General features: G+C 25.3%; 1 protein-coding gene across 1 annotated transcript; it reads left to right on the top strand.

The window, feature by feature from the left end:
• Positions 1–86: 86 nt before the first annotated feature.
• On the top strand, positions 87–23,698 carry LOC129960054 (putative lipid scramblase CLPTM1). Its single transcript, XM_056073149.1, has 12 exons — positions 87–276; positions 2,319–2,537; positions 3,410–3,562; positions 5,642–5,759; positions 8,413–8,498; positions 9,037–9,154; positions 13,467–13,569; positions 15,490–15,728; positions 16,334–16,620; positions 17,256–17,391; positions 19,391–19,558; positions 20,525–23,698. Exons 1-12 carry the CDS (start codon positions 211–213, stop codon positions 20,689–20,691), a joined length of 1,860 nt encoding a protein of 619 aa, XP_055929124.1. The 5' UTR covers positions 87–210; the 3' UTR covers positions 20,692–23,698.
• Positions 23,699–24,134: the final 436 nt, after the last annotated feature.

Genomic DNA, 24,134 nt, shown 5'->3' with positions numbered 1-24,134 from the left:
TAATCAGAGAAATATCGCACCTACAATAACCGTTAAAAAATTTAACTGCTAACTGCGAACCGTTTCGTCATCGCATTGTAAAAAAAGATTACCAAATCGTAAATCATAATCATGAAGTAAATGGAGTTGGAATGAGTTGCTTGTAAAATATCGATATTAACTTAAAAATTTTCAACCTTAATAAATAGTTTTCACCGGCGATCTTTAAAAATGAGTTCAGAGGACAATACAGCCGTAATGCCTGTTTCTGAAAATACAAATGCTGCTCAAGCCCAGGTAATGATCATTTTATTAAACGAAAATTTCGTTCTAAGCCGCATGCATCAGTAAAATCTAGGTTAGTGTAATTTATGGTGAAATCAGTGAAAGTTTGTTTCGGAAGTAGTTTTCCCTTTTTGTTTGCTCATGCATATACCTGTTTTCTCTTTTTTCTGCTCAGCCTTAATGGTTTTGCAAATATTGTTCTTTAAAATAAATGTCGGCGATTCGGAGAAAATTAAGAAAAATGGGTTTCATGGAAAAAGAATTATTGTTATATGAAAAGAAAAAGTAGTGGTTCTGCTTGCGGAATTTAATCATTGCTCTGGAAATTAAAAAAAACAAAAACAGAAGATTTAATGTAAAAATATAACGCGCGGATGTTATGAATTCATCTCAAAATGAATTGATCTCCTGTAATAAAATAACATTTAAAAGTACGGCAGGTAAGGGATCTTAAAATTATCTAAATTAATAAATTCATTTTGTTCTTTAAATTTTTTTTAGACAATTTATGCATGTGAAACTAATTTATTTTATTTACGTTTTAATAATTTTGTAAATAATTTCTTATGTGTATGCACACATTATAAGAAATGAATTATCAGAGCGAAATAGCAAGTTAAAAGTTGCTTAAAATATTTAAAAGGAATATCTGAATGGAAAATAATGTTTTCTCATCATTCAACCTTATATTGTTTGTCTAATACAGTTTGAAATTAGATTGTTTTGTATTTAATGTTATAATATAAAAAAAGCAAGCATGATCTTAATAAGAAGCATTTTCTCAATCATATAAAAGCAATAATTTGCAATGTTATTCATTTTTATTTGTTTAGAGACATTTAGTATATTGTTTGTGCTAGAATACATTTATTACTTTATATTTAATACTTAATGAGTTATATTTTTTTCTGTAACTAAGGAATTAAACTGCATCATTTTGATGATAAGGTATGTTAATTTTTTAAAGCAATGGACATAAATTTGTATGGGATTGTAATTAATTTTTTTTATATTCATCACCCTATAAAAGGGTTTTTTTTCCCCATGTATTTTTAAAAAATTCTTATTGCTTTCCAATTATTACAACATTATAATTGAATACTAAAAAGTTGATGGCATATTTCAAATGAATTATTTGCCCATTAATAGTTTAATGCTTTAAAGTATGATGATGTTTTTTCTTTTTTTACCATGTGTTTAATGTTACTTGACTGGTTATTTAGTTTTCATAACAATATTTATAAAATGAAACAAAATAAAGAAGGAATATATATATTAAACATACAGTTATAAGAAAATAATATTGAGCTGTTGTGTATCTAATTTTCAAATTCTCATGTCAGTCAGTTTAGTGTTGTTTTGTGTATATGTATGTATGAATTTAAATCAATAAATATTTATCTCAGAATGATGATGTGCTTAACAAATTTAAAAACTGAATATGAAGAGAATGATTCATCTGTATATGTGAAACAGTATTATATATCTGTGGGAATATATAGATATTAAATCTAATAAATTACTCAAAATTATACATAATTTTTAAAAAAACTAATCTATATCTTTCATGAAAGTTACTAAATTTTTAAATTTTATCTAATTTGTTAAATGATTTACTTTCCATGCTATTAAATGAATGAAATACTAGATTAAAGGGAGTAGGGAAAAATGTTTCTGTTGATTTATAAAGCTTCTAAAAGGATAGAGTAGACTTGCATTTTTCTCTACTTCATGTTGAGCATTAGCTATCAATATCCTGCTTTTTAATATCCTACATCTCATACCATCTTTTATCCTACATTTCATTATTATATAGAAAAGTATACAGAATTTGAGTGATAAAAATCAACTAATAAAACAAAATTATATCATTTTTCTGAATTATTTTTTGTGAACATTCAGTTTTTTCAATGAAGTTAATTACTAAAAAGAACTAACTTTTTTAAGAGAAAATTATTTTTGTTTTTCTCACTCCCCCCCCCCCCCACACACACCTTCTTAGCTTATTATTGCTTACTATATTTAAAGCTTTGATTTATTTATTTTTTTAACAGGGGGATGGTGGACAAACATCTCAGTCACCTCCAGCCCAAAATCCACCTGCAGCTCAGCATTCTTTCTGGTCAATCTTAAAAGGAATAATATTGCGAGCAGTTATAATTTATTTTATAACTAGTTTTTTCAGACGACCACAAACAGCTACTCCAAACACTCAGAGTGGTGCCATGCCTACTAAAACATCTCAAAATCTCTTTCAAAATGGAACAATAATGGTAAATATGTATATGCTTTTATTTTTTAAAAAAAGATTTAAATATTATTCCTAATTGTGCACACTGGTACACTATAACCACTTATTAATCCTGATTTTACAGATCATAAGAATAATTAAGAAATTTTTTACTTTCAGCTGAAGGTGTTTTTTTTTTTCTGTTTTATTTTATAATGCAATATTCGTAATATTAATTTGACAATAACTTATAAAATATGCATATTAAAATATGTTTTTTTTGTTTGAAATTATTTGTTTCACTGATTGCAACTGACAAATTTTAATGATTAAATTTTATGACCCATAGCAGTGATTTTTAATTTTAATATTCATACAAGCATCTTTTTTTAAGATTGTTTTCCACATCAAATGTGTCTTTCATCAATTAACAAGTTATAACCATGTACCGTGATTTAAAAAAAAAATTCTAGAAATTATGAAGTGTCGTTATAATTTGTACACAGCCCCTAATTATTCAACAATAGTTTGGATGTTAGTTTCAGTGACACAAGAACCTCCATAACATAAATAAAGACTTGATTATAAGAAGGGAGAAAGAAATCTTTACTTATGATATTTGGATTTTGGATACTACTTTTTGAAATGGGAAGGTATTCAGAGGGTTAAATTATAATTCAAGAGAATATAAACTTTCAGCATAGAGCTTTTTATTGATTAAGATAAAAGTTTCTAATTTACTTACTAAATATATGAAGTATAAATGCTTTCAAAGCAGATATTTCAATTAAAAATCAACAGCAGCATTTAAAAAGTGTTCGAAATAATTAAATAATATTGCATTTCTTTTTCCAACAAATCAGATTATATATATTTCAGTTGGTATATAAATTACTCACATCATAATCTTTGCAGGATCTATATGTTTATCTTTCTGAAGAGCAAAAACCATCCTTTAAAGAAGACTCTTTAATTTGGTTTCAACCAAACATTATTTATGGTGATTGGTATGGTGGCCCTAATGGAGATGGAACTTATACTCTTGAAACCAAAATTGATACTACTGAAGTAAGTTTTTATAAAAAAATTGATCCATTGTAATTAAGTAAAGATTAGATAGTTAGAATTATTTTTTGTATGTATAAACTAAGGTACCTTCCTCAATATGCATTCATTTTTGTCATAAAGTAATGTCATTAAATATACTTTATTAATTTTTCTTGATTTATTAATGCTGGGCATCCTATTTATGGGATGATTATATTTAATTTCTATGACTTAGGTGAATGCACTCCATTTTAATTTTTTGCTGTAAGAAGTCAATTTATATTCCCTAATTTCTAAATTTTTAACGCATGTACCATTTATATGCAGAATTTGAAATATCATTTTAAAATTTATTTTCCGTTTTGGTTTATTTTATGATAATGTAAGGGATTGGAAAGTAATCTTCATTTTTATATATATATATTTAACTATATTTTTAAAATCTGTAAATTTTTAATTTACTTTACAGTTAATTTAATGTTTTTAATATAATTTAAAAGGATTTTACTGAAATTTATACCTTAAATTAAGTTGAAACTTAAAGTTTCAATATTTAAGTTTCCAGAAAAATGGTTATTTATAAAAACTAAAGTAACTATTTCATGGGAATATTTTCTTCCAATAAATATTTAGCTGCATATTTAAGTGTAATCAATTAACCTGATCAAAAAATGAAGTTCAAAAGTTTCAAAATGCATTTTTGTGCTTTATTTAATACTAACCATTCATCTACCAATACTAGCGGGTTCACTGGGATTTTTTTTTAATTTAAAATTTTAATTACATCTTAATTATTTTCTCAGTATTTTCTAAGTATTTTTAAAAAAATATCATTAGGCATGTTATTTGTAATAATTGAGCATCCTTATATAGCTATGATCATTGATGCTTCTCTTAATTTTCTGTTATTTCATCTAAAATTTGTTTGATTTTATGTGTGAAATGATTAAACTACAACTAACTAGTAGCAGAATCAAAGCATGCTTGTAAAAATTATTTTAAAAAAAAAATCAACTTTGAAGTTTTTTTTATGTATCATAATTTGTGTAATATATCCATGGATTATTTAATGAAAGTTACACTGATTCACTAAAAAAATATTCATTTTGTAAAAATAAAAAGTAAAATTTCAAGAGCTAAATAAGTAATATTATAAAAGTGTTTACAAATAGTTAAGTTTAAAAATTTTTCGTCGTCACTTCTGGAATTATTGTAGCTATAATTGCCATGGTAATCATATTTTATTAAAAAAAATATTTGCAGCAAGAGCCAAGTTGAAATGGAAAGCTAATTTTTCATATCTTGATCAAAATGACTGAAATAGTAATAGTAACAATGTAAATAATATGGGTCTTATTTATGACAATAAAGCTATTGTTTTAAAATATATTTTAAGCATCTTTAAAGGTTAGTTAATTTTAAACACATGCAAAAAAATTTATAGCTGCTAAATTAGTATAATTGGAGAAGTAATATTTTAAATTTTAAGAGTGATGTAAAGTTAATTTTTCTTCTATAGTTATAATAGAAAATTCTTGCATTTTAATTGAAATTTTTTTAATTGCTCCATTTTAGTATCTCAAGGTTAAACAATCTGCCCTATAAAGTGCTAACATACTCATTTTCTTTTATTAGTAGTTGAAGTTAAGTTGTACTAATTGGAAAATAATTAAAAAAATATTTTTTTCTTACAAATAGTTTGTGGAACTTGGAACATTTAAATTAATTTTATTTTAGGGTGTAAAAAAAAAAAAAAAAATCACTCTTTTTTTGCAAAAATGGTTTTTGTCAATCCTTGTATATTTCATTAATGGCAAGAAAATATGATGACTTCCATTTTTTTAAAAATTGTGTCATCATTATGCATTTTATCACATGATAGGCAATGTGCTTTATTTATTCATTTGATTGTTGTTTAGTTTTTATTCTATTAGTTCAGTATTTTAAGAAATACTAAATTTCCTATTTTCTTAAAATAAAGTGATATTGTAATATTTTTATCTCAAATAGTTAGACTTATTGTTAAAATTAAAAATGGTTTTACTATAATTTTTTTTAGTTTAATAAAACTGACTCCTCTCGCTCTTTTTATTGTAATAGAATATGCAAAGAAATAGTAGCATTTGGCTACATACATGTGTTGTTAGGCATGGGAAATCACCTGCTTCAAGAATTAAGAAAAGACTTGCTTGGCATGATGGTATATGTAAATCTAAAAGTAAGTAGTTTGTAATTAATAGATGCTGGGCTTTTTGTTGTTGTTGTTATTATTATTACTAAAACTCTTTATTTTCAAAATGATCTGGTTGTTATTTTTGCTATTGAATTAATATTTATTTTCTTCTTACAGAATATTAATTTTTTTGTATATTTGATTTTTTAATGCATTGTGTAATAATTTTTAAAAATTTATTTTAAGAAACTTCTCAAACAAATATGGAAAAATACTTCAATGCATAAGTTTTAATCTGAATTCCAACTCCTTTTCTGATAATTGAGCCACTGGTTTAAATAACTTCTTTCTCCTCCTCTTATATTTTTTTATTAAAAATACATATTATGATATCATATAAAACATTGTGTTGCAAATGAACATTTAGAATAAAAACTTATTTTTGTAATTAAATGACAATTCACTAAAATTGACTTATTTTTGAGTTTAATAAACACATCAGTTTGTAAAATGTCATGATTTCATTATAACATGCAGTATATATAAATGATGTAGTTCTTTTAATGTTACTTTACTTTTATAATATTTTAGTTAATCTTTTTATTGATTTGAAATAGGAAAATTTTATAATTTATGAATTTATAAGACTAAATATATTTTTATAATTTCTTACTGTTATTTATGAAAATTACATAAACAACTGAATGAATTTTTTAAAATTAGCCTGGGATTAAAGGGACTATATGTGTAATATTTTTTTAATGTTTAGTTATAATAAAAATTTAATAGTATAACTAAAATAAAACATGAATAAGATTTTTATTAATAAGGTTTATAATTATTTTGCATTCCTCCTTTTGTGTTTGATTAAAAGGATAATTAATTTTTACCCCTTGATGTTATTGAAAAATGCTTTATTATTTGTATATATCTACTTTAATTCCCATAGTCTTTTTTCCATTTCATATTTGAAATTTTGTACTAAATCAGACTCTTTGTACACATAGAAATTGTCAAGGCAAAAATATGATTAATTTATTGTCTTAAATTTGTGTGCAAGAATGCTCTGATGTTTTTATATAAATACTGGTTTTCATAATCTTGAGGTCAAAACAGTTGATAAAAATCTTTTGTAAAAGAAAAAAATAAATTTTATCGAGAATAAATAGCTATTTCAACTTATTTTGTGTTAAAATTTTGAGTTCACAAAAAATGTGAAACAAGGGGAAGATGTGCATAACTGCTATCCCAATAACAACAGATGGAATTACCTTGTGTACATTATAATTTTCTCCTTTACCCTGATACTAGGAAAAAGGTGCATGTGTTATTTTTGTCAATCACAATGTGGCTATTGTTCTTCATTCTCAAAAAATATTTTTATTATTTGTGTTAAATTGTTAACCATAGATTTAGATAATAAATGCAAAATATAATAAATTATAATTTTAAAAAGTTGCAAATATTAGGTTCCATAATCCTGTACTTGTGCAAATCACCCTTGATTATGATATTATTTTAAATTTGTTTGCATATTGTTATGGGGAACTCCACAAAACCAGCAATAGTGGACAGGTCCAATGTAGTTGGTGTTTGGTGAAACAATTCAAGAGGCTCAATAACAAAGAGGGATATTTTTTTTTTTCAATAGAAAGACATGAATACATAAACAGCAAAACACAATTTAGTGTACACAAGGACCTAACAAAAGCACACCAGCAGGAAATTGGCAATGAACAACCATAGAAGCTCAAAGCACTCTGACAGAATTCTGCATGAGGATAAACTTCACACAGTTATTCACATCCTTCCAAACATCTTCTGTTTTTCATTATCTACTTGCTTAGTAGTAAATTGCCAACTTACTACTAAGTAGTGTTCATCTTAATATTGACTGCCTATTCAGCTTACAACTCAATGCTGTTTCAGCACTCAACTATAAAATTCGGCACAGAACCCAATACTCATCTCACTGATTGAGATTAACTCAATTGACTCAATGCATGTGCTTCACTCAGGCTCATGCCTTTTTATGGCTTACAATGCAGGGTATGAAAACTTCTTGAAGGATTGTTATAATTCACCTCTTAATGGTCCTGTCACCAAAATTCCTATTGATTCTAAAATCTTCCATTTTGTCATAAGCTCAGAGTCGTTGATCTGGCTTCCATTCAGCATCCATCAGTGCTATCCGTAAAACTGTCTTTTTTGCGATGAAACTCACTGTGCTGGGAAGCAACATTACAAATTCGTAACAATGTTATATTTGTGCTATATGTATTGAATTGGGAGATGATATGTAGTTGCCTAAGCATTTTTTTCCCCTCAGGAGATTTCATTAAGAATGAAAAATATAATTTATTTAAGAAGATTTAACTACTTCCCTGTCTATGAAACTTGAATAATATTGTTCATATTAAAAATTACTGAGTGTATTATTGAATGTCTACAGTATTTTAATTTTTATCTCGTGTGTGTGTGCTAGAATGTAAAATGCCCTTTTATCTTCTCTTAATGCATTTTTTTTTTTTGTGTGTGTGTATTAGATTACATATGCTGTAGATGTTTACATACAATATGCATATAGACATAGATTAAATGAGTACTATTGTAGAGTATGTCAACTGTGATAGCAATTGTTTCTTCAATAAATTATTTATGTAGAAAATTGCTGTAATTTTTTAAAAAATGCTTATAGGAATGAATAAGTATAAGAAGCTTCGATATCAACGCACACATAACTTATTGACTGGAGAGACAGCTGCAAGTGCTGAAGATATAAAAGTAAGTTTGAAATAATAAATGCAAAATATGTATTGAATATATTCATACGTATTTTATTAATTTTCAATTTTAACCATATCTAAGTTATTATAAATCTGTCTATTTTAAAAAATTTCAAGAATAGCTTTAAGATTTTTAATGAATAAATTCTTAGTTGATTTCTTTCTTTCTTATATGTAGCAAAAGAGAACTGATTTTTCTTTTCTTTCTTTTTAAAATGTCTTTTTTTTTTACATTAAAGTAAAATGCACTCTATTTAAGTTTGGTATATATATAATTGCATATGAATTTTCATTTTAACAGAACTTAGATATTTGCTTTTAGAACTAAATTTTTACAGCAAATATTTAAACTCTATTTCTCTAATCTTTATTTTCAGGTTATTCACTGCTGTTTATTTGCTTGTTGCATTAATAATATATTAAGATTTTTTTTAGATTTAGATTTTTTTAAAGTAGTATTTTTAAATTGTAAATGGTATTAATTAAATGTTGATTTTTTTCTTTTTCTTTTCTCCCTTCCCCCTTCTCTCCTTTAGAAAGCAGAAGAAAGTCCTCTGGAAATTTTATCCCATTGGCATCCAAATATGACTATTAATATCATTGATGATCACACTGCTTGGGTTCAAGGCCATGTTCCTCCACCTTTAGATGAATGTAAGTTATATGGCTCTAACAATTATTTCTAAAATAATTGTATTTCAAATAATATAAATATTCCTTTCTTAATATTTTTTTAAGGAGGTATTAAAACTATGCTTCAAGAGTTGTTTTTATAAAAGTTTAAAGTTGTATTAGTTTAAAATTTTTAAAAATGTGAAAGTCTAATTATAACACTTTAAAAAAAAATTGAAAATTATCCCTTCTAAATCAAAAACCTTATTATATAAAAAAGTTCTGAAATTCCTATTCCTTAAGTTTAGAGGGTGCATAGTATTATTAAAAATGCTTATTTTTTGTCCAAGTGCTTATTTTTTTCTTACAGAAGAGAGAGAAAAAATGAAATTTCACTGCATTATAGATTTATGTCAGATTTGCCTGATTATGCATTTTCTTTTCTATGTTTAATCTTTCATTTCTAAAAGGGTCTCAACAAATCCAAATGTTTCTGGAAACGCTTTTTATCTAGAGAAATAGTGGTAATAAGAGAAAATATTTCTTTTATTTATTTGACTTGTTTGTAAAGGAAGATAATTGTTTCTCTGTGGGGATAATTTTATGCATTCATGTAAAACCATGCGAGCTAATTTTTGATAGTGATTTCAACAAGTCATTGTGCTTTTTTCTTTGTTGTTGATTTTGAGAATTTATTAGTTATATTTCAGCATCATTTAGTAAACCATATATTATAATTTATTTAAATGCATTTAAAAAAGTTTTAGAACTTTTTAACAGTATGTAACGAAAATGTATGTTTAATTCTCTGTGAACATTCAAAAATGTATACAAATGGTTCATGTTTTCTAAAAATAAAAGTAAGCCAAAATATTTATGGTGCTCTAAAGTAACTTGTAGGTTATTCCTTGTTACTTTTGCTCCAGATATCAAAAATAAATTAATGTCAATAGTATTCTTTTTTTACATTTTCATATATGAAATATTTAATGGGGAAAAAGTGGTAATTGACAAAAAAGACAGGTTCAAAATTTTCTTACTCGCACAGTTCAGGTCAGCAAAAAAAAAGCAAAGTTTGGGAATATGTGTCTGTTTATGAATATAGTAACTCAAAAACTCTGAACTAGGCGAATTAAATTTTGCATAAAATCCATTTACAAGATTTTTTTTTTTTTTTTTGTCACTTTGCTGGAGTGAACATGACAATTTCAAAATGCTAAGTGCTATATCGGTAGAATTTGATGCACCATTTTAGCACCTAAAGTACTGATCAATATCAACTTCTAAACTAAATCTATAATTGAGTTAACCAATTGTTGATATGTACATTTGTATGCATATAAATGGGAATTTTTAAATGTTTTTGTTACTAAAATCTTAGTTCTGTGATTTTTTTTTGGCCTGCTAAAAAACTTACAAAATGCATACTTCATTTTCTTTAATTTACTGCAAAACATACACACAAATGACAAACTGAAAATAAAAATTCAAGTCCTCATGGCCTTGCCAAGACCATAATTTTTATAAGTTTTGAAAGAATTTTCATGGTGAAATTTCTTGCAAAATAGCTAATGCTAATTTAATGTTTCTAATAATGTATCATGCTCTGCAATTGATAAAGGGAGTGCAGGTGTAAAAGGAGATAAAATAATGAAAGTTTTGTATTCTGAGAAAGAGATATCCAATAAATATGTGCACTTTTCAGTCAAGATTGTCAGTTGCTTATTTTAAAAATGTAGAAATACATGATGCCTGATGTTGCTATTTCACGAGAGAGCTAAAGTTAAGTGTGATGTTCGCATGGAGCACATAAATTAATTTTGTGGTGTATATAGATGATAGTCAACACTATTTCAAGAATTTTAATGTCGGGAAAATGAGAATGAATTAGTTTTTTATGCTTTATTTGAAGATAATAAATATAAAAAATTGTTGATAATTTTGAAAGTTATTTCATTATTTCGAACACATTTAGTTTAGTAATATTAACATCTTGTTTTAAAGCAATACTAGGAATATTTTCTGATGAATCTTATAGTTCAGTATTTTAGTTCAAATCATGAGAATGGCATTTGAGCTGTCATTTCCCACTCCAAACTTCTGCACCATACCAATAGGAGATTGATTGGCCTTGATAGGTTTAATTTTTCAATTCTACTTATACTGTTTTCCTTCAGTGGAATTGGGTTTCTAAACCTGGAACATTCAACCTTGAAGTTGAAACTTTACCAATAGGCCACCATGGTCCTTGTTCATGAAAAAGCTTTTGATGAAAGAGGATTCACCATTTAGAAAAACATAGACAAAGGAAGCTTAAACGAAATATCTTTTTTTACACGTAAAGCAATATGGAGGAATCCACTCAGTAAACAATACTAAAGAATTGAGTCTATCATCAGCATCAACTGTTTCAAAATATTGCATGTTTTTTGAGAAACAGTGATTAAAAAATCATTGCTAATGATTTAAATAAAGTAATAATCTTATATCTTGATCTAAAAAAAAGGAAATTGTTGAAAATGAATATAAAGCTGATGGATTTGTTCAACAAGTCAGACTTTCCATTATTATCAAAACCTAATGCATTGGGAAAACTGTTAATGAAAGAATCAACAAATTGGAAGAGTTTGGGGAAAGAAAAAAAAAATTCTGAAAAGAAACGAATTTTTATGTAATTATTTAATAAAATTAACATGATTTTTGTATCCAAGCTTTGTTTACTTATGTCCATAATGTTTCCCCCCCCCCCAAGGAGATGTTAATGAAGTAGCTGTATAATGTTTCTTAAATATTATTTAGTGTAATACTTTTTTTTTTTTTTAAGATAACAGTAATGCTTTAATAAAAATTTTCAAGGAAAAAAAAAACTTGACAAAAAACATTTTAAATAATTTAGTTTCAATGTTGCTGAAACGTATTCAGCAGTTATTTTGACATTTTCTGCTTAAAATTGAATACTTTCTTAGTTAAAACCTAATATTGGTTCTTGTTTTTGTCTAAAGGTGCTTAAAAAATACTATAAAGTGCTTATTAAGATAAAATTTGATTATGCACTGTAGTTTAACATATTTTTCTATGGGCTTAGAAATAATTTCATATGTGAATTAAGGTAAGATGAATGTTTAGTTATTTTTTTTTAAAAATTAAGCAATTTTTTTCATATAATATGTTGTGGAGAAATGTATTAATTTGAATGTAAAATATTCTAAAACTAATATCAATTCTTTTTTTTCTTTTTTTCTTTTAATCATTTCTTTATAGTAATTGAAAATGAACACTTTCTATATTATATAAACTTTTGTAAAAGAAGTGGGGGCGTGTAACAGACTTGATATAGTACTTTATAAAAAGATAATTTTATGTCTTTCTAATAATTGGACAAAATAAATGATTAGGTATTTATTTAATACTTTTTTCTGTACTATCTTAACGCAATTATGAATCATATTAATTATTTTCAGATTATCTTTTGAATAAAAATGTTGTATTATGAGTTATTGACATTGTAAACAAAGGGATAATTTTTATCATTCATAAGGAAGAAATAAAACAGGAATTATATAATTTTTATGAAAATTATTAACATTTATAAAATTATACAATATTTGTTTTAATACTAAATTTATAAAGTGTTTCTTTTTAATACAACAGATGATGGCCAATAACATTTTAATCTAATATTATTTTCTATCAGAAAATACATTTTAAAGCCAACTAGTTTATTTAATCAAGTACTGAACAGTTGAATATTTTCATATTTATCAAACTGTTTGTGATTATTCTTTTTTAATAATATAATAACATTTTTTTTTTTTTGAAAAGTGTAAATCAGTATATTTTGTAACAAAGGAAGATTACAAAGTAAAAAAATTGTTTGTGGGATAATGTGTAAATTATTATTAATATTAATTTTACTCTGCAAGCATAACTAAATAGTAAATAAATTTCCTTATTTCAAGATTCTGGATGACAATTTTTTTAAAAAATATCTATTTACAATCTTTTTATGTCTTGCTTATTGTATGTAATTATAGTGCCCGATTCAAGAGTATTTATATTTTCTGATGACATATGCACATAGTTATATAATTATAAATATTTGACTTGATCTCTACTCAGTAGGTTAAATACATTTATAATATATAATTAATTTTCACTCAAAATAAATAACTGTAATTTCATTCGGAAGGTTAAATACCTTTTTTTTTTTTTTTTCAGTCTGACTTGACCTCTACTATTTTCTATATTTTTATTTTGTTGTTTCTCTCTTGAAGTTTATTCAGTTTTAAGATAAAAATTATCCTTTGCAAGTTTGATACTTTTCATAAAAATTACTTCATAATTTTGTTTTTAGTTGTGGAATTCGACCCAGTATCTGGTGACTACTTGCCGATTTTGTACATAAATGACTATTGGAATTTAATGCGAGAATATTATCCCATTAATGAAACTGTTAAGTAAGTTTATCCATTTCTAGTTTATATAGTTCTTTTATTAATTTCATTATTTTTTTAAGTGTTTTATGTTTATAATCAATTATTTCAGATCTATCGTTATAAGTTATTCTAAAAGGTTCAGAATTTGTTTTATTATAGAATTTGTTCATGTGATATTTCCTTTGCAATAATTATTCTATGCAACTATCCATTTTTGTCATCTTTTATATAAATATTTTATATGGATTACAAGCTTCTTTTTGATCTACTGCCTTCATTGCTGCTGATTTTACTTCTTTGTAGAATTGTTGCCTTTTATGCGAATTCTTCATTTAAGCCAACTTATTATGATGATGGAATAGTCATAATTTGTCCTTCCAAAGTTCTGATAACTTATGAGTCTTTTATATGTGAGATAATTCAAATTAGTGTTATAAGCAAATATATTTGTGACTGCTATCATGAATTCATTCCAGGAACACCAATATAACATGAAAGAAAATTTAACTTGCAAGGTTTCATTTAAATATATTGTAAAGACTATTTAAAATTACAGCATCAGCAGATGAAAATGCTTCTAATTTTGTATGAGAATATGCAAATCTTCATCAGTAATCATTGTTCAGAGGAAGGGTTCTCCCCACCCCTAAAGAAGCACCTCTTATTACATTAACAGATGGGGGAACAGTTGGGAAAGACGGACTGCTTATGCAATAAAAGATGATCATTCATCAAGAAAATTTTAATAGAAAGTATTTGTACACTTTATTTATGAAAAGCTTTCAGAGTCTATTTATTATGTAAGGAGTCTATTATATAACATTTTGTTTTACCCCCCCCCCCCCTTCCAAAAAAGAGAGAGAGAGAGAGAAAAAACTAAGTGAAAGCTTTAAATTATAGAAACAGTGAGATAAATTGTTTAACCTAATGATTAAAAAATCAATTCTTATTTTTAGGAATTTAATTGTTATCCAGTAAATGTAGATTAGAAACTTGAGACAATGAAGCATATTTCTTTTAAGTAAAAAGTATTGTGAGTGGAAATTTTTTGATTTTGTGGCATTAAAAATATATATATGCTTTACTGGAATTTGAACAAAATTATTTGAAGAGAACTATTTTTTATACCAAAACCGAATACTGTGTGTTTGAGCTGTTCTCCTGCACAATCCAAACTTCTGTTGATTCATGCTGCATGTGTAGTTCGTACTCCAATTAAAAGTTCGCTGTTTTACTTTGCAGCTAGAGCTGCTGTTTAGCTTTGGTATAAAATGTTAATAAAGAGAAACCTCATTGAACATCTGCATAAAAAAAGGAAAATAATTTTTCTTGTGACGTGCATTTTTTGTAAATTATTTCAGCAATTAGATTGATTTCAGGAACAGCAAATTGATTAATACATCATAGATATATTTTATTTCTATGATTCTCTTTTCAATTACAGGAACTTTTATTTTAGAGTGGGAGAAGATGTATTATTGTTCTGATTATCATTCTAGCAATGATTATTTTTGTTTATTTGTAGTTTGCTGAATTATATGGATGAATATATATATATAAAAAAAATGTCTGAATTAGAGTTTTACAAGCTTGTAAAGTTACATTGTTTGCTCTATTATTATTGAATGATTAAAATTCTAAATAGATTCTTAAATTTCTTACTTTCTTACAAATAAGAAACTAAATGCCAAACGGTTTGACATTTGTGTAATATTTAAAAATTAATTGTATAGACAATTTTAATTGTCTTATATTGTTTGAATTGTTAAAATTTTTTTTTTTTTTTTTTGAAAATATTGGTTGTGTGACAAAATAAATAAATGTTTTAATCTTAAGAGTAATGTAAAATGCTTTTTTACAGAAATTTGTTTGTTGAAAAATGATTTTTTTTTTCCCTTAAACATTTTATGAAAATGAATGAACATGTTTAAATTTTTGCAGGAGTTTACCAATTCACTTAACATTCCAACCACTTTCTCTTTTCCGCTGGCAATTGTATACTGCTCAGGCAATGAGGTCCCGTTGGACTTCGATTTTGGGGCAAGATTTGATGGAAGAAAGTGATGAAGATCAGGATTACATGAAAGAAGCTTTACTTGAAACATCTCCTATCCTTTTAGGATTGACATTTGTTGTATCTATTGTACATAGTATTTTTGAATTTCTTGCTTTTAAAAATGGTAAGTTTAATCTTATCTCTCTAAATATTAAAATTGTACTAATGTGGGTGCTGTTATAGTATAACCGCACCATTAAGTTTTGGGGTTTTTTCCCCCTATATGCTTTTGATGTAGCATTTAGCTTTTTTGTAGAATCTTTATTATTCAAACTCCTGTTCCCACAGCAAACAAAACTGTATGAATTTTTTTTTTTTTTAAGTTAAAAAGTCTGCCAGATACACCCTTTAGATGCTATTGACATTGCAAGTCCTGCTATAATTCTCAATTAAAATGGCTTGTACAGTAAAATTGTTGAAATTCTTTACTTCAGATTCCAAGATTTAAATAATAATAATAAATTATTCAATTGATTTGGTTATTACAGAATAATACTCTAATTTGAATTATGTTCTTAATTTATTCAGATGCATAAATTATTTTTAATTACATACATTTTTTCATTTAAACTATATTAAATTTACATATATTTATATTTTTGAAATGAGGTAGAATTTTAATCCAAAATATAATTTGAATTTAGATACTAGTGATATGTAACAGTAATATAATAGCTCTGTATTATTACTGATTTTCTGTTTATTTAAAATATTATTTCTTTTCAACAGATATTCAGTTTTGGAACAACAGAAAATCCTTAGAAGGATTATCTGTCCGATCAGTCTTCTTTAATGTATTCCAATCCATTGTTGTGCTCTTGTATGTATTAGACAATGACACAAATATGGTTGTCAGAATATCAGTGTTTGTCGGACTTTTGATTGAAATTTGGAAGATACACAAAGTTACTAATGTTGAAATCAATAGAGAAGAGAAAATATTGGGCATCATTCCCAAAATACGATTGACAGATAAAGGATCGTATGCTGAATCTTCTACGAAACAGTTTGACACTGTGAGTATGAATTGTTTTCATAGTTGAAATGTCTTGTTTATTTTTCTTTTATTTGACTGTGTATCATATTGAAAATTATTATGGATAAAAGAATTCTTTAGTTGAAAATTTTTGCTATCATTAATTAACTGTAGAAGAAAAGCTACATTACTGTTTAGTATCGATCATTTTTAATTTTAGATTTTAATTAATGATTCATTCAAATTGTTCTCTAACTAATTAAATAAGAGTAATTTATTTGAACTATCTGTTCTGATATAAAGGGGAAGTAATAAAAATACAAAGAATTATTTGGGTAGATATGTTGTGTCTTTTTGCTTTCTGAATACTTTTTTCAAATTTTAATTTTGATTTAATTTTTATATTATTGATATTAAGATTATCTGTATGTATTCATTTTTATCTACTAATATAATGCATTAAATTGTTATCAGTTCTTAATTGTGTATTTATATTCTTATTACAAAAAATTCACTCTTTATATTTGTTTTTTAAAATAAAATTTTCTTAATTTTCATATTTCTTTCTAGTCTTCTCTTAACCTAATTTTAATCAGAACTTTTTAATGTTTTATTCTTTTACCTTTCTTTACTTTAAAAGAAATTATTTCTTTTCTTCCTTCTCTTAATCTATAGATGGCATTCCGCTACTTGTCTTGGGTGCTCTTCCCTTTACTAGGGTGCTATGCAGTGTATTCACTTCTTTATTTGGAACATAAAGGATGGTACTCATGGGTATTGAGCATGTTATATGGATTCTTATTAACTTTTGGTATGTAAACTTTCATTTTCAGAAAAAAAATTGTTACTTATATGCTAATATTTTTCTAATAAAAATTTTGGTGAATGTTTAAATTAATACAATGTATTTATAGAATTATTTTTCCAAGACATAAATTATTTAGTGCATTATGTTTATATTATGATACTCATATTTAACTCATACAAAAACTTCAATGTTTGAATATGAAGATATGGAAAGGAGAAAAAGATTTTTTAAATTATTATTATTATTCCAGCAATTGATATAGAAGATTGTTATTATTTGTTTGTTTGTTTTTTAATTATTTTTATTCCCTAATTTGGAATAAATTTTATTACTTAATACACATTGTATATAGCTTCTTTCAATTGCTAACAGAAATATATATACAGTTCTTGCACATTTTTTTTTTCTTTCTAGAGTTAGTTTGCAAAATCCAGATATGTTTATTTTCATTGGGCTGTATATATAAGATAATCAAATGTAATTTTTGACCTTATTAAAAATTAAATCGTATACTTGTTAATGATAACTGCATACTGATTTGAGCTATCTTATGGACTACTATCGTAATAAACCTTCTGCTTATTAGATTAGTTGTGTAATAATGTATGATTTTTTAAAGTATATATTTTTTTCTTGAAGAACACTAGTGTTCCTTGAATTTGAATGTGAATAATTTATTAAATTTATTATAATGCATACAAGAGATATCTTTCATATAGAAAAAATTACATGTAAAAGTTTTAAATCTTAAAACAATTCCTTGCATTCAAATTAATTGGGACAAACACAAAAATTTTCATGTATGTAGTTTATTAGTATAAATATACTTACATGAATGGCATGGAAGTTTAGCCCAAATTTTGTCCTCCTCTAACTTCAATAATATCCTGTGCAAGTTGCAGCTTGGATACTACTTATTTATGAAATTTTTTGATATCATCACAAAACAAAATTTTCATGATTTTCTTAATCATTTTTCTCTTAGTAAAGCAGTCCATCCTACACGCACATCCGCTCACAGTATTCCACAATTTCTTTTATGGAATTTAAATCTAGTAGATTTCCACTCCAATCTAAAACTATTATTATTATTATTTTAAACCAGCTTTTCAGTTCATTCCTTCAATTAGTACTAAGCTGTCAGGTCCTCTAGATGTCAAATAAACCCAAAACATCTGTTTTTGAGGGTGTTTAACTATTTCAGATGTTTTCCCCTAATGTGTTCTCCAGCACTTCGCCTAACAAATGTTCACTGAAATCTTTGCACAAAAAATGTTTTATCAATGAATGGAATTTTATATCAGTCTTGTGCAGTCAAAGAATGTTTTCTGGCCTAACTCAAATAACTCCTCTTCATCGCATGCATTAATGACTATTTTTGAATTGGTGTTTTTATCCATCTTTCTGCTTCAATAATCCTTTGCTGTAAATGAATTAGCATTCACACCAATATTTCTCTCTAAAGATTTGTATTTGCCTCAAAAGGATAGATTTTATTGTTACTATCTAAAAAGTTGTCTGTTCAAGCCGTTTTCTTATATATGTATCTCCAGTTACTCTAACTTAGTGGAGAAAGTGTCATAAACTTATTTAATGATTAATAATCCAGGAATTTTCAATTCCAGCTCTAACTTGGAATCAACTGCAGTAATATTCCTTACAGTTATAGATTTATGCTGTCTTTGGGTAACAATTTAAGTCTTTTTCCTTAGAGTGATATATTCATGCACATGAGAACCTGACAGCTTACGCATTCGACCTTTTCTAACAGCAATTGAAATATAATTAATGCATAAAGGCTCTACATGTGATAAAATACATTTCCCCTCTTCCTCTGTAATAAAATATGGTTTTGAAACCAGCTCAAGGCACAAAATATCTAAAGAAATAAAACATTTTTTTGAAAAATAAAGCTTGCTCCAATTAATTTGCACAATACTACAACATCTAAAAAATGTTTTTATATGCTTCTATGTTTAATTTTGTTTAAATTTTTAAATAGGTTTCATTATGATGACTCCCCAATTATTTATCAACTATAAATTGAAGTCAGTTGCTCATCTTCCTTGGCGAATGCTGTCTTATAAGTTCCTGAATACATTTATTGATGACATCTTTGCTTTTGTTATCAAGATGCCAACCATGTATAGATTAGGTTGTTTTAGAGATGGTATGTATTTTCAGCTACTCTATAGCTTAATTCCTATCTTTTAGTTGCACAAAATATTTTTCATTATTAATTTTGTTCTTAATTTTGAAAATACTATGTAATTATTAAAAAATTACAAATACATAAAATTATGAGTATCTTAACTCATCGTTCAGTATTATTATAATAATTTTTTTTTTTTTTTTTGGTTTATGGGCCATTAAGAAAAGCTATCCTAAATAGCAAATATGGTGCATTTTTATAAGTTTAACTTTTAATTGCATTACTATCATCGTAGTTGTAATGAAGTAAGTTGGAAAGCTCTGTGAGACCATTCACGTTATTTCTTAATTATTCAGTCTGCCTACTCTGTTATGAAAAGTATTTATGGAATGAATATTTCATTTTTCAAATTTTTAACTGTCAATATTTTAAGCATGTGTACTTTGATTATATTTAATTCTCAAGTGTGTTGTGTTTTCTTGGATAGTTTTCAATTTTTAGTTGAGATGCATGATAAACAAGGGCATCACTAATTAATCAATTTAATATTTGTGTTACTTTTATTATATAAACTTTATATAAGCATATGCCATATCTATGCATGTATTTTGAAATTAAAGGTACATTTCTCATGGTTAGATAATTTAATTTAAAAATCTTCTTATATATGTGTGTGTGTGTGTTTGCACAGCTTTGTAATTGTAGTCATCAAATTTTAAAAGATGCGAAACAAAAAGTTGAAATTTATGCAACTTGTAATTTTAATGTAGTAATGGATTGATTTTCAGAAATTAATTAGCCATAAAAAAGTTTGTTATAAATATTTTATGAATAAATATATTGCAAGTATAAATGATATTTTTGAAATCATTTTACATATTAATAAATATCTAAATTTTATTTTTAATATACATTGATTTCTAGTTTATTGTATTGTGCTAAATCAAAATTTGTACAGTAATCCTCATTACTTTTTTCATTTAGATATTGTATTCTTCATTTATTTGTATCAAAGATGGATCTACCGAGTTGATCCAAAAAGAATGAATGAGTTTGGAACTAGTGGTGAAATCGAAACTCAGCGTTCAGTAGCTAATGGTGCCGTTTGTACAACTTCTGAAAAACCCATTGAAGAAAAGAAAAAGGATTAATGTTTATTATTTTGTAATTTTTGTTTTTTAAAAGGGTTGTTATGTAATTGTAAATTATATTGTTTTTTTTTAGGTACCATATAATTTGTACCTGTTTTTCCCCCTTGTTTGTATAAAATTATATACACTTAATAGTAAATTTCTCTATTCAGTGTTTTGTGAAGTCTATGTATTATATCTGCAGTTAGACTGTTTAGCTTTGTCCCTATTTCACAAGTAGTAAGGGGATTATGTGCTTTCCCTATATTCCTTTTAAATGAAGTTTTTGGCCTCAATTTTTTTTTTAAAGAGCAAGAAAAGTATTAAAATAACGGAAATCTCTTAAAATAGCTGGGATTAATAGTGTTTTTCTTATTTATTATATTTTCGATTTAAAAAATGTTTCTTTGCTTATTTTCATGCAAATGTATGAATGTGTAAATAAATGTGACATTATTTAAATACAATGGAGCAATTTGTTAATAACTTGTTACAATTTTTTTGAATATTTATGGTTAAAAGATTATATGGTTAAAAGCGTTTTTAGCTAAAGCTTCTAAAGTATTTATTATTATGTTTGTATAGTACATAATGAAAATGAAAAGTTATATTGTGTTTTTCCACCCTTCTGAAATCAGCCCTCTCAATCTCATTTTGTGTATTGATTCCTTTTGGTAGTAACAACTACTTCTGTGACCAAGAAGATATCATTATCATTACTATTATTCATAAATAAGTTTACATTGGGGGTTAATGCAACGAAAATTTCGGTTATATCTTTTATTGATCAATTCATAAGTTATATAATAGTCTTTTTATGGTGTACATAGTTAGTATGATCTTTCAAAATTACTATAAGAGTCTTAATTTCTTTTTTCTATATTTTGTTGTTAATGCAAATTTTTAACAAAATGTTTTAATGTTAAAAATCTTTTTACTTGTAAGGAATTCTTTGTTGATTATTTTAAATTTACTCATATTAATGCCTATATTGTTTTTATTTGTATGTTTTCTTTGTATGCCCCCATGCATTACTCATTTTACCATTTAAATCTCCAAAATCTCAATGTTTGAATTATTTTTTAATTTATTTTAATGTGACTTATGAATGTTTGTGTGAGGCCATTATTTGTTTATTTTGAATATAAATTTGTAGTCAGTTACAATAAGAATTTTATTCAAATGAAGCTTCCAAAAACTAAATGTTAGTGCCAGTTAATGACTTTGTACACCTATCTGCCACTTTTTCCACATTAATTATGCAATAAGTATTGGTTACTAATTTTTTTTACAAAGCTTTATGACAAATTACTTATTATATTATGTGCAACAATGAAATTGAGTCATTATTATTTATTTGGCTTTATGATTTTTAGTTATGGATTATTTAATTATTATTTCATCATTTATTTTCCTCCTTAATTTTGAAGTTACAAATAAAATTCTGAATTATTGTTTTTTTTATAAAATCCTGGTTTTATAATAAGGTCTCTCTGTACTTTATACTCTCTTAAAATAAAACTAAATTTTGTCAGTTAAGAAACTGGAAAAAAGAATATTAATTCTTGTGTATATCTGTACTTAAAGTTGCATGCATAAAAACCACATCAAAATAAACTTTCCTGTTTAAATGTTTTGGAGTTATTTATCTGTAATAGATTTTTTGCATGCTTTTAGTTTTTTAAAATTATTATTTTCCATCTATTTAGAAAGCACCGTGTAATGTATAGACTGTATGTTTTAGCAGCAATTTTAATTTTAAAAATTAAAACAAAAATGAAGTAAAGTTTTTGTTCCATTGTTATCTGGCGTTTTTTCTTATTGAGAGCAGATGAATAAAATGTGTGTAACAGAAATGCTTATGGAATAAATAAATTACTGTATTTGATTTTGTTATCTTTTTAATTTTGACATTAAATTTGCTGAGCAAAAATTATTTAAAATTTAATTCAATAGTATATTCTTCAGATTTATTACATGCTCTAATTAAAAGATTATAATTTTTTTGTCTTTGATAAATTAATTAAATGTAATAATCTTAATTTAGATGAAATTCAGCCATTTCTTTTTGAAGTCATTCATTAAAATCTTTTTTTTCCTTGAAGTTACATATTGCATTACTGGGTTCATTACTGATGAAGTGATTCATTACTCCTGTTATTTCAGTTTATTAAAGTATAAAATGTATAAATATTATCAGTTGTTTATTCCCATTATTTTTTCATTTGTAAAACAAAAAATATATATTTTATGATTTGTATATTTGTTTTAAAAAATGACAGTTTTGAATGTAATACTCAATGAAATTCAGAATTTAAAAAAAATTTATTTATATTAATAATTTGTTGTTAAGGAATATTTGAGCTTTCTTTTAACAATCTTATTTGTCTTCATTATCATTTGCTGCTAAAATGTGAAAAAATTTGTAGTTAGAATCTCAACAGAAAGTTTTTTAAACTTCTTTTCCCATATTCATATAAGATGTATTTCTTTTGTAACAAACGTTTTATAACTATGGATATTATATTATTTATGCCATAAAATAATAATTAAAAAGTAATATGGCTAATTTCGCTCATTTAATGTGAAAATTTTTAAATGATTATGAATATTGCTTTCTTTGTGATAAATGCTGATCATCATGTGAACATTTTATTAGTAAAATATTAGAGTAGGTTTATAAATGCCTAAAATAAGGAAATTTTTTTCTGCAATCTTTATTCAAGAACTATTTTATCAAGTGTTTTGTCTACAAAAATTCTTATAATTCCAAATATGTAGTCTAAATAGAATACATATAAAGATTAATGTGATAACAGAATATATAATAGTTTTTAGAATATTTTTGTTATCAATATCATTTATATATGTGTTCTTTGCCAAAAGAAGGGGAAAAAATTATGTTTTTCTGAAAATATAGATAAAGGAAAGAAGGGAGGGTAATGGGCTGTATGTGATACAGAATTTCTAACAGTTGCTTTTAATGTATTTTTGTTATTCATATCAATAAAAGTTTCTTAGCACTCTTTATGTAGTTTTGACATTTTATTTAATATTTTAATGCATTAGTATATGTTAGTGCTCCTCTTTATGCAGGAAGAGTTTTTTGTCCCCCCATCCCCCCATGCAGTGATTAATACAAATAAAATATCAGTTTATAAACATGTATTTAATATGCTTCAGTTATAGTTATTTACAGTCCATAGTTTTGCATTTTTTATTTGGGATCTTAATATTTTAATAATTAATCTAATATCTATTTAGAATATACTTTCAATCACTGATGTGTTTTTAAATTAATATCGTTATATTAAAACTATTACAAATGCATTTGTAAGCATACGTTAACATTTTTAAAAAGGCTTTGTTATATCCTTGTTGAGCATGACACTGAAATATAGGTCATATACATTTCATAAAATGTATAATATAGCTATTACAAAATTTAATATCATTCTGAATTA

The sequence above is a fragment of the Argiope bruennichi genome, chromosome 1, assembly GCF_947563725.1.
Source record: "Argiope bruennichi chromosome 1, qqArgBrue1.1, whole genome shotgun sequence".
NCBI classification, from domain to species: Eukaryota; Metazoa; Arthropoda; class Arachnida; order Araneae; family Araneidae; genus Argiope; species Argiope bruennichi.
This window is presented reverse-complemented; position numbering and strand designations above follow the sequence as displayed.

What these genes read in the sequence shown, in the direction of transcription:
- LOC129960054 (XM_056073149.1), top strand. Translation starts at nt 211, where the DNA reads ATGAGTTCAGAGGACAATACAGCCGTAATGCCTGTTTCTGAAAATACA. An exon ending in CAAATGCTGCTCAAGCCCAG is followed by an intron (nt 277 to 2,318) that starts GTAATGATCATT and finishes TTTTTTTAACAG; the next exon opens with GGGGATGGTGGACAAACATC. An exon ending in CCCATTAATGAAACTGTTAA is followed by an intron (nt 13,570 to 15,489) that starts GTAAGTTTATCC and finishes AAATTTTTGCAG; the next exon opens with GAGTTTACCAATTCACTTAA.